Below are 11,663 nucleotides of genomic sequence, written 5' to 3' on the forward strand. Positions count from 1 at the left end.
GTTTGAACTCTCAAATGTTCTTGATGCCATTATTTGTAAACAGTTTTCTCTGTTATATCATAGTCAATACAATATTTGTCACAATTGAACTTAGTGATGTGTTTTTTCTCTCATATATTTGTCTTATGTATTTTATCTCTCGTGTATTAATCTAATAACTGCTTTAGTAATGTTACCATTCTATTCTTAAGTAAATATGGCATAAAGTTCATTAAGTAAAATAACAGTTACAAAGAGAATGCTAGGGATCTAAGGATATAACCTCTTATGAAATATATAAGTACAGGATAGCATTCAAAAATGGTGATGCTATTTTACATACAAGTTAAAATTTGAAGATTTCAAACTATTTTTAAAATATTGAACTGATAATTTTTGAGAGACTTGCTTGTCATCAATTTTGTAATTCAGCTGATAAAAACTAAGAAAAGGAAAACAGATTCAGGATATGGGAGTGGTTAAAGAAGTTGTCTATGCAACAAAATCTAATATTTATTTGTAACATTTAAGTTATTCTCTGGGTAATAAAGTGAAACCATATTTTCTGTTTTAAAAATACATCACTTCCACCACACAGTGGTGCTATAGTTCTGGCATATTTACATATGATTTTATATTTAATCCTTTTGATTAAAAACATCTTATTTTCCAGAGTCTTTTGTCTTACATGTGATTTGTTTGAATATTCACATTCCTTATTTCAGTTACATCAACTTTAATTTTCTTACAAAAGATAACTGCGGCTTTATACATTTATGCATGGGAGCAATTTGTTTTCATCTCTCTTCTTGTTGAACAGATTTGCTAAAAGAAAAACTACATAAAAGAGGTGTTCGTATTTTGACTGGATTGGGAAAATACTTTCAACAGTTGGATAAGGAAGGAAATGGACTTCTAGATAAGGCAGATTTTAAGCAAGCTCTTAAAGTGTTTCACTTAGAAGTGTCTGAAAAGGTATGTGCCACAGAAAATTCTCTGCAGTGGATAAGTTATTCTTAAGTGGTATTATTCACTGTTCTAATGAAATTTTAGTTTTCATCTTCTGCCCTCTTAGCAGCGTTAAGCCATTAGGTGACAAGCCCTGTTGGTTTTTTAAGTTTAAACATTGCTCCATCCTATATTTATAAAGAGTTTAATAACCAAGCATTGTGCTAAGTTCTGAGACAATACCTGTACTTTCAAGATCATCATAATTGAAGGAAAATAAACATAAAACCAACTATGTATTCAATGGAGAATGTTTTTGGAACACATGGGATAGGTAACTGATTCCAAAACAGGTTATGGGGAAGAACAAAGATGGAAGGATGCCTGGAGGAGGAGATGTCCAAGTTGAGTTTTGAAGCTTGAGGAGGAATTAACCAGACAAGGGAGAAAGAGGAATGTGAGTCAGACAATGAGCATTTTATGAAAAGGAAACACATAGATGAAAGCTTGGAGGGGTAGGGAGTGTGGCCTGTTTCCGACACTGCAAATGATTAATAATCTTCACACATACTGTTACCTCCACTGTGAATAATCTTCCACTAGATCTTTGCATGCTGAGTTTTCTTATCATTCAGGCCACAGCTTTCTTTGCCAAAAGCATTACCGTGACACTTCTGTTTAAAGGAACACTACCATCTGATCTCCAGTCCTTTCTATACCAATTTCTTATTTTATTTTTTATGCCCCTTTGTAAGTATTTTCTGTCTTTTCCTGCAAATATATCATGAAGTCTCATCAGGGCAGGGTCTAGGGTGTTTTGTGTTCCTTTTTCTAACATCTGAAATAGAACCCAGTATATAGAAAGTTAAGTAGATAATGCACTAGTTTGAGTGGATAAATTTATGAAAGGAAGGAAAAGAGAAGAATGGAGAGAAATGTCTGGTACACACCTTGCACATCATGCTAAGCAGGTTGAATTTTTTTCTAAAAAGCACATGAATCATATTTGTCTCAAGGATTTCAGATAAAGGATCTCATGCATTGTTCTCTTTTGCTTCAAATGATCTTGTCACAAGATGTGCATTTTGTAGAAAGAACACTGTAAATTGAATTTATGACATTTAGGTTCAAGTTCTGGCTTTACTATTTGAACTTTGTGATCTTGGACTGGTCTTTTAACTTTTTTGATTGATGGGCTCTGCCTGAGCAATCAGGGATAATTTCTATAGTTAGAGTTTGTTGGACACTCAAATGAGAAAATTACATGGGAATATGCCTTATCAGCTGTAAAATTCTGTGCCAATATGATGTTGCCTAACATTTTTCTGACATACCCATCTTTTGGGTTTTTATGATGTTTAATCTTTTGACCCACCTACTGATACATACCAAGGATCATCTAACTTCTCTTCATTTTGTAGATTTAAACAACAACAACAACAACAACAAAAACAAAACAGTGATAGGAAATTAGAAAGCCTTGATGTCTTTGCCTATAATCATGAGTGTAAATGGACAAATCACACAAACTATGCTTTTCCTTTGCTTTCACACAGCAATAATCAACACAGAATACTTCTGCAACCAAATGCATGTGGGGCTTCCACACATACAAAGTAGACACCCAATGGATATCCTCTAATTCAATTCAATTCTGACATTATCTACCTGGAGATAGCCTCAGATCCCACAGGGTGAGATCTCAGTTCTACAACACAATCCTTTCTCCCAACATGCTCTGCATAGGGCACCAGTCACAAGTTTCGATCCCTGGAACTTGTGATCAAGGAATTTCAAGTTGTGGGTTCCCATTGACCCCCTCCTTGGGTTCAATTAATTTGCTGGAGCCGCTCACAAAACTCAGGAAAACATATATTTACTGGTTTACTCTAATGGATATTACAAAGTTTATAGATGAAGAGATAAATAGGGTGAGGTATGGGGGAAGGAGTGCAGAGCTTTCATGCTCTCGCTCCAGGAACCTCCGCAAACTTAGCCATCCAGAAGCTCCCTAAACCTTGTCCTCTTGGCTTCTATGGAGACTACATTGGATAGACATGACTGATACATGGACAACTGTGTAGAAATGTGATTGGACAAAAGCGTATGACCTAAGACTGATAGACTGAAGGAGGAAACCCAGCAAGGAATGCCTGTTCAGACTCTTCTTGGCCTCTCTGTGCAGCATTCCTTCTGAAATGGGGTCTTCTGACCTACAATTAGATAAGTAGGTCAGAGAATTTCTTTATGGCCAGCTCCAACACAGAAAGACAAGGGAAGATTCTGCCTTGAAGAGGGAAAGGAGCACATAAAAGAAGGGCAGGAGAAGGTCACAGAGAGAGAGATTCCATTTTTTGAGGCCTAAAGTGTCCTAACGTTATAATAAAAGACTGTAAGAAGGAAGGGCAATGGGAGTTATGAACTGGGAACTATGGATGGAAACATATAATATATAGATACATGTGTGTGTGCGTGTTTGTGTGTGTGTGCACGCATGCGCGTGCACGTGGGCTTGCATGTGTATGTGTGTATGTGTTTATAAAATCACACACAAGTAATTAATACCTGATATAGGATTAGAACCCACATAATATGTTCCTATCTAGTACTTTTTTCTGTATCACAACAATACTTCCCTTTTTGATTAATTTGCTAAATTTTTATGATTAGATCTAGGAATAAAAACTACAATAATTATGTAAGACTTCTAACATAGAGGGAGCATATGAAAATATGAATAAGCTACCTCCTTTTCTCATATATTTTAATAATTTTTTTCTGTAATATCACTGTAAACTGCTCATGCTATGATAAGCGTATACAAACAGCTTGAGAAGAATAACGTAAGAATCACTAACCTGGGTCTAATTTTGAAGCTAGAGAGTGTTTGTGGGAAGGCATAGTCAGCCATTCTTCCTGATTTAAGATGAAAGCAATATGATATATACCCTAAAAAGCTTAATTTTTGTGGAGATACTGTCAATTATTTACTTCAGGTTTTTTTTTTTTCAATGTAATTATTTTCCATTCTGTACCATATCTTGGAAAGAAAGTATATATATATATATATATATATATATATATATATATATATATATATATTATCTATCTATCTAGATCTATCTATGTTAAATTACTTAATTCTCAAAAATTATTTCTTTTAAGCTTCAAAAATTATCTTTCAATTCTAATAATCCATGAATTGGTAAGCAAATTGGTCTTCTCCTGTACATATTACTCATGATTTTAAAGGTCAAGCTCATCTTCAGTTTAACTGCACAGATACTTAAGAGTCTGGATTATGTGCAGTACATTATGATAGACAAAGATGTATGGGGTTGGTGAGAATTGAAGGAAGGAAGGCATCTTTAGATTTTGTTTTCCTAGTTAAAAATTTTATTTGAAAAAAATAGGAGGGAGTGAAAGGTGAATATTTTTTGAGTACCTATTATTTGCCAAGCACCTTGCTAGGTATTTTATTTACATTTGCATTTAAAGCTAACAACTTGATTAAAACATGAAAAAATATATTTACTTGAGTTCGAGAAAATGATGCTGCAATTTCTCTGCTGTCAAGGAAAACTGTGATAGAACTTTCTATTAAATAGTGCATTTGCCGAAGAAGTAAATGGTAATGGTAAAGTGAACGAACTGGCATAAGGGATTTATTTAAAATTATACCTTTCAATGTAAATTCTAGAATAACATTAGAGTCACTCAAATCTATGTTTTCAAACATAAAGACTAGCAGAAATATAATTAGTGATTATAATGCCACTGGAAGTATTCTAGGACCTGAAATGAGTTTTGAATTAACAGAAATATAATACATTAAAAGTAATTAAATATTCAAAACTGAGTAAATGGTAACCATACATACACACACACACACACACACACACACACATCGATAGATAGATATCTCTATATCTTTATATCTCTATTCTATATATAGGTTTGTGTATATATAATAGTTTATACATAGGTTTATATATAGAATATAGATATATTATAGAAATAAAGTTGAAAAGATAAATTTGTTACCAGAGCATGGGGCAGGGAGTGGTATGTAAGGAAAATGGAAATTTGGTTAAAAGGTACAGGGAGGCACTACACACTGGGGTCTGTTTTGGGGAAATGAGGGAGGGGGCAGTAGGGGGTGGGGAGTTGGGGAGAGATAGCATGGGGAGAAATGCCAGATATAGGTGAAGGGGAGGAAGGCAGCAAATCACACTGCCATGTGTGTACCTATGCAACAATCTTGCATGTTCTTCACATGTACCCCAAAACCTAAAATGTAATATATATATATATATATATATATATATATATATATATATATAGTACAAGTTTTCGAAACAACCCCATCAAAAAGTGAGTTAAGGATATAAACAGAAGAAGACATTTATGCAGCCAACAAACATGAAAAAATGCTCATCATCACTCATCATTAGAGAAATGCAAATCAAATCCACATTGCGATATCACCTCACACCAGTTAGAATGGTGAGCATTAAAAAATCAGAAGACAACAGATGCTGGAGAGGATGTAAAGAAACAGGAATGCTTTTAAACTTTTGGCAGAAGTGTAAACTAATTCAACCATTGTGGAAGACAGTGTGGCAATTCCTCAAGGATCTAGAAATAGAAATACCATTTGACCCAGCAACCCCATTACTGGGTATATACCAAAAGGATTCTAAATCATTGTATTATAAACACGATTTACATGCACATGTATGTTTATTGCAGCACTGTTCACAATAGCAAAGACTTGGAACCAACCCAAATGCCCATCAATGATAGACTGGATAAAGAAAATATGGCACATATACACCATGGAATATTATGCAGCCATAAAAAAGGATGAGTTCATGTCCTTTGCAGGGAGGTGAATGAAACTGGAAACTATCATTCTCAGCAAATTCAAGAGCAGAAAACCAAACACTGCATGTTCTCACTTATATGTGGGTGTTGAACAATGAGAACACACAGATACTGGGAAGGGAACATCACACACTGGGGCCTGGGGGTTGGGGGCTAGGGGAGGAATAGCAGGGGTTTGGGGGATTTGAGAGGGATAGCAGGGAGTGGGGGTATTGGGGAGGGATAGCATTAGGAGAAATACCTAATGTAGATGAGGGGGGATGGAGGTAGCAAACCACCACCATGGCACGTGTATACCTATGTAACAAACCTGCATGACTGCACATGAACCCCAGAACTTAACGTATAATTTAAAAAGAGTGAAATTTCTGTTATCTATTATCACAATAAAACAATATTTTAACAACAACAAATTCTATGTAATGAAAAAGGTACAAGTTTTCATTACATAGTAAATTAAGTTCTGGGTGATCTATTGCACAGCATGGTAACTATAGTTAATAATAATGTATATTTCAAAATACCTAAAAGGAAGGATTTTAAATGTTCTCATCACAAAGAAATGATATTTAAGATGATAGATATGATTGTACCTTTCTACAATGTAGACATGTATTGAAATATCATATTGTGCCCTATAAATATATACAATTGTTAGTCCATCAAAAATAAAATTAAAAATAAATTTGTGAGCTATTGCCACTCCTAAATGTCTCTTGACTTTACAGAACTGTTAACCACAGATTCTTCTAAATCACTTTTTTAGTGTCTTTTACTGGATTTTTATATAACTTTTTCAATGTTCATATTAAATGAGCTATCATATCTAGAACTACAAAAGATGTAACAAAATACAACTAAGATGGTTTTGTTGTGACTGTATAAAACTTAGAAATGAAACGGTTATCTCTGATTATTTCTAGGATTTTGAGTCTGCATGGCTAATTATGAATGACAATGGCAATGGCAAGGTCGATTATGGAGAATTCAAACGTAATATTATTGGTGAAATGAATGAATATAGGAAATCATTTGTCCGAAAGGTAACTTTGTTAAGTAATCCTTCAAACTGTTATTTTTAATAGATTGTTAGGTTCAGTATTTTAAAACTTTAATGGATTAACATTTAAAATGTTTTAAATCTATTTACTTGTAACATATGTTGGGTGTAATAAAACACAAAGCAAGTCCATATGCATACAAATCTATCTAGAATGAAGCAAAATAACTTGTGTATGTATTTTAGAAAAACACTAGGGGGGAAAATAAAATTTGAACTCAAACTTTGGTTAACAAATTACTAGCTCCATAGGTTGTTGCCTCCATAAATTACTAGCAATGTGAATATATGCATTATAAAATATTCCTAAGCCTAACTGGTCTATCTCACAGAGTTGGTGTAAAGATTAAATAAGCTAATGCATATACAATTCTTAGCATTGTGGCTGTTCCAATGTCTATACTTCAGGCAGACATTTTGTTTTAGGGTGATGACTAAAAAATGTTGATCTGGTCTTTAGAATATGCATGATAAATATTAAATTTTCAATTAAAATAATCATGTTAAATTGGAAATAAATACAAGATTACTGACTTTAATAGGAAGCTATGTATTACTTTGGATTTTCATAGCCATTTTTAGAGCATACTTTCGAGCAACGTAGTTCTTTTTTTCTTTTGCTGACTTTAATAGGAAGCTATGTATTACTTTGGATTTTCATAGCCATTTTTAGAGCATACTTTCGAGCAACATAGTTCTTTTTTCTTTTGCATATGTACTTAATATTGAAACAAAGCTATTCTATATAGAGTAATGTAAATAATTATATAAATCCCAAATAGAAAAATTAGTCTCTACCTTTACTGAGCAAGAGACACAGTAAAAACCTTAAATTAGACAAATTCACCACATAATATTTATAAATGTATACTTATTCATACTTTCCATGTCCTTTCTGGTGATAGGTTTCAGAATCTGGAATAGAAATTGGAGGCTTGTCTCTTTCATAAATCTTGGTAATGGAAATAGAGGGCAAGAGAAGTGTTATGCAGTTCTGTATTTGTTTGCTTGGGCTGCCGTAACAAAATACCACAGACTAGGTGACTGAAATAACAGAAATTTATTGTCTCACAGCTCTGGATGATAGAAGTCCACAAAGTATCAGGCAGGTTTGGTTTCTTCTGAGGCCTCTCTCCTTGGGTTGCAGATGGCTGCCTGTTCTCTGTGTCCTCACATGGTCTTCCCTTTGTCTGTGTTGTGTTCTATTGTCTTTCTTTTTTTTTTTTTTTTTTTTTTTTTTTTTTTTTTTTTTGAGATGCAGTCTTGCTCTGTTCCCCAGGCTGGAGGGCAGTGGCACAATCTTGGTTCACTGCAACCTCCACTTTCTGGGTTCAAGTGATTCTCCTGTCTCAACCTCCCAAGTAGCTGGAATTACAGGCACGTGCCACCATGCCTGGCTAATTTTTGTATTTTTAGTAGAGACAGGATTTTGCCACATTGGCCGAGCTGGTCTTGAACTTAGGTGATCCACTCACCTCAGCCTCGCAAAGCGTTAAGATTACAGTGTGAGCCACTGTGCCTGGCCCTACTGTCTTCTTATAAGGAGACGCCAGTCATAATGGATAGAAGCCCACCCTAATGATTTCACTTAAAATTGAAACTTAATTATCCCTTTAAAGGCCCTACCTTCAAATACAGTGATATTCTGAGGTACTAGAGATTAGGGTTCAACATATGACTTTTGGAGAAACACAATTCAGTCTACAACGGCTTCTGTATTTCTGTGAATGCATTGTTGTGAATAACCAGACTTGATTCTAGCTTTGACCCTACTACAAATGTAGAATGTTGCTTTGGGTAGCTTGTGTCTTTTGTGTGGCAAATACTCTTCCCACTGAAATGTTTTATAATGTTTTATGATACTCAGAGCTACACTGAATTAAAGGAGCAATAACACAACTACCATTTCAAAAAGTGTATTAACTTTCAAGAAATAGAGTAACACAACTCATTTAAAAAGTATTTCACTTTTTCATTGATTTTAGGGAGGAAATATTTGCAAATTCACTTATTGAGTTAAAATACTTGTCTTGGCCATTTGTTTTGGCTATTTATATGTTTCATATGAATCCTAGAGCTGGAAGTTACCTGAGAGATCTTTTACCCATCTCTTCAGTTTGCATGGGAGAAAGGCCACGGAAATAGAGGTCAGGTTACTTTCTCAAGGTCAGGATGCTAGAAAGTGGTAGAACTTTCTAATTGAGTGCAGATTTCCTAATATCTTGCTTCACTATCTTTTCTCCTGTATTTATAATAGTTCTTTCATATATTAATATAGTATTTTTTAAAATGTCTTGCTTATAGCTCAGAAGTAACCTACTGTAAAATATAAAATTAGATTCCTATGTCTAATAATTTTACTTAAAAAATAACATTTGTCAGGCCAGGCACGGTTGCTGATGCCTGTAATCCCAGCATTTTGGGATGTCGAGGCAGATGTATCTCCTGAGGTCAGGACCTTGATATCAGCCTGACCAACATGGTGAAACCCCATCTTTACTAAAAATACAAAAAATAGCTGGGCATGGTGGCAGGTGCCTGTAATCCCAGCTACTTGGGAGGCTGAGGCAGGAGAATAGCTTGAACCCAGGAGGCAAAGATTGCAGTGAGCTGAGATCATGCCATTGTACTCCAGCCTGAGTGATGGAGCGAGATTCTGTCTCAAACAAACAAACAAACAAACAAGAATTAATAATAATAATACTTGTCTATTTAGGCCTTTATGAAACTGGATTTCAACAAAACTGGCAGTGTGCCTATTATAAATATAAGAAAATGTTATTGTGCAAAGAAGCATTCTCAAGTAATTTCAGGTAATTATTGTGAGTCAAAATTCATTGGATTTTGAAAATGTTACCTAATAAAGATAGCATCTTTAAATTATATTAATTTGAAGCTTAGGCTGAGGCCATTGGGGAGGAAATAAAGTATTTTTTTTTAACTCAAAACTTAAGAACTATTTGCCTTTCTTCATTTAAAAATTTAACTTAGGTCTATTGTCTGTACTCATTTGTTTATTTGATATTTATAATCAATATAGAACTTATTTACTGCTTAGGAGATAGTAAAGGATTTAAGTTAAAAAGAATGAAATAGGTTTAGAAAATAGATAAATATATGCAAGTTCTCAGAGTTAGTTTTACTGTATCTGCTTATATAGTTATCTATACTTAAGGATTTTAGTGAAATGAGGGAATATATTTCTCTACATATGGAGCTATATGTAGAATGATCATATATATATGTATTAAAATTTGAGGATATTGTAAATTTCTGAAAATAACTCTAGAGATTCATGTCCTGTTATATTTTTTCTAACTTTTTTATATAATTGTTTTATAAGTACATCCTTTTTATAAAGAAAACATTTGACCACCACAACTCTCCTCTGTATGTTACATTTCCTTCTGTAGAAGTCAGAATTATCATTTAGCATATATATTTCAGTTAATATGTTATGAATTTTTACTTTATGGATTTTCATGGCTGTATGCATACTCCTCTGTACCATAAATATTTAATACTTTTTGAAGATTTTTTTGACATAAAAGGTGCACTGAACATAATGTTATATAGTTCGCTTTTTATACTCCCCAGTATGTTTTGGAGTTCTTTATATGTTAATCTACATTGGGCCACTTTATTTTTTATCTTGAAGCGTAGTGTTCTTTTAATAAATGAATATACTATCACTTACCTAGCCATTCTTTTATTGTTAGATTTTAAGTTCTAATTATTGATGAACAACTAATGAAGCAATAAATATACTTATTTGTGACTCTTCAGGCCTGTTTTCTACTGCTTCCTGGAATGATGCTAGTATCTGGAATTACTGGGATATCTGCATTTCAAACTTTAATTGATACTTCCAAATTACATTGTAAAATGGCTGTACTAGATTATATAGCCATTTGTTGAAGAGTTCTTTTCCTCCACAACTGCCAACAAATTTCACTTTGCAAATCTGATAGATTAAAAAACCCATTTACTTACATTTTCTTCATTACTAGGGAGGTTAAACATATTTTTTGTAAATTTATTAATTGTTCATCTTTAATGAATAGTTATTGACCATATTTTATGAATAATTTCTTTTCAACTTACAACTTTAATTCTATACTGCTAAATACCATAGAATACTATTAGTTTTAGAATTTTATTTCTTACTATTAAAAGAGATACACTGTAATTACTTTGTTTTTTTATCATCATTCACCCTCATATATGGTTAATTTATTACTTTTAATTATGAAATAAAAATAGGAGATTTGGTTATGAGGATTAAAGCTAATCATCACTGGATTCCAAATTTCTAATTATCTATTTCAGGTCAAAATAGTTTAATTTGCTTATCCATGACATGAAATAAACTACAGTTACTGTAAGATAATTTCTGGTATATATTCAATTGTTGCTACTATATTTGTCTCCATTAAACACATGTTATCTGTTTCTTTCTCTTAATTAGTCATACTAAATATAAGAATGAAATAGTTTAACAGCATGTTTTTTTTCTCTTTCTCTTTTCTCATCTAATAATATTAGGTTGCTAAAGTAGCTTCAGTTTTATTATGTGTCACGGAATTTTTGATGAGGGTTTTATTTTCGTTGTTGTTGGGAAAGCCTTTCTTGGTTTCAGAAATTCCATAATTTGTCTTTGTGTTCGCATTAAGAATAATAACAGGCAAACTAAATATTCTTAAATAGAAGAACTCTTGTTGCTATTTCAAAGAAGAAATAAAATACCCCTATTATTATTTATCATTGCAAATTATAATCTATACCCATG

The 11,663-nt window shown here is 33.1% G+C and overlaps 1 protein-coding gene across 2 annotated transcripts in view; it reads left to right on the forward strand.

Annotated features, from left to right (window-relative positions):
* Nucleotides 1–11,663, forward strand: part of CAPS2 (calcyphosine 2) — a 51,260-nt gene that overhangs the window by 34,895 nt on the left and 4,702 nt on the right. For both annotated transcript variants that reach the window (XM_074402541.1, XM_039472150.2), the window contains 3 exons: nucleotides 800–954; nucleotides 6,738–6,857; nucleotides 9,591–9,687. In XM_074402541.1, coding sequence (XP_074258642.1) covers nucleotides 800–954; nucleotides 6,738–6,857; nucleotides 9,591–9,687 — 372 coding nt within the window. The remainder of the gene's footprint in view (nucleotides 1–799; nucleotides 955–6,737; nucleotides 6,858–9,590; nucleotides 9,688–11,663) is intronic.

The sequence above is a fragment of the Saimiri boliviensis genome, chromosome 7 (genome assembly GCF_048565385.1).
Source record: "Saimiri boliviensis isolate mSaiBol1 chromosome 7, mSaiBol1.pri, whole genome shotgun sequence".
NCBI lineage: Eukaryota > Metazoa > Chordata > Mammalia > Primates > Cebidae > Saimiri > Saimiri boliviensis.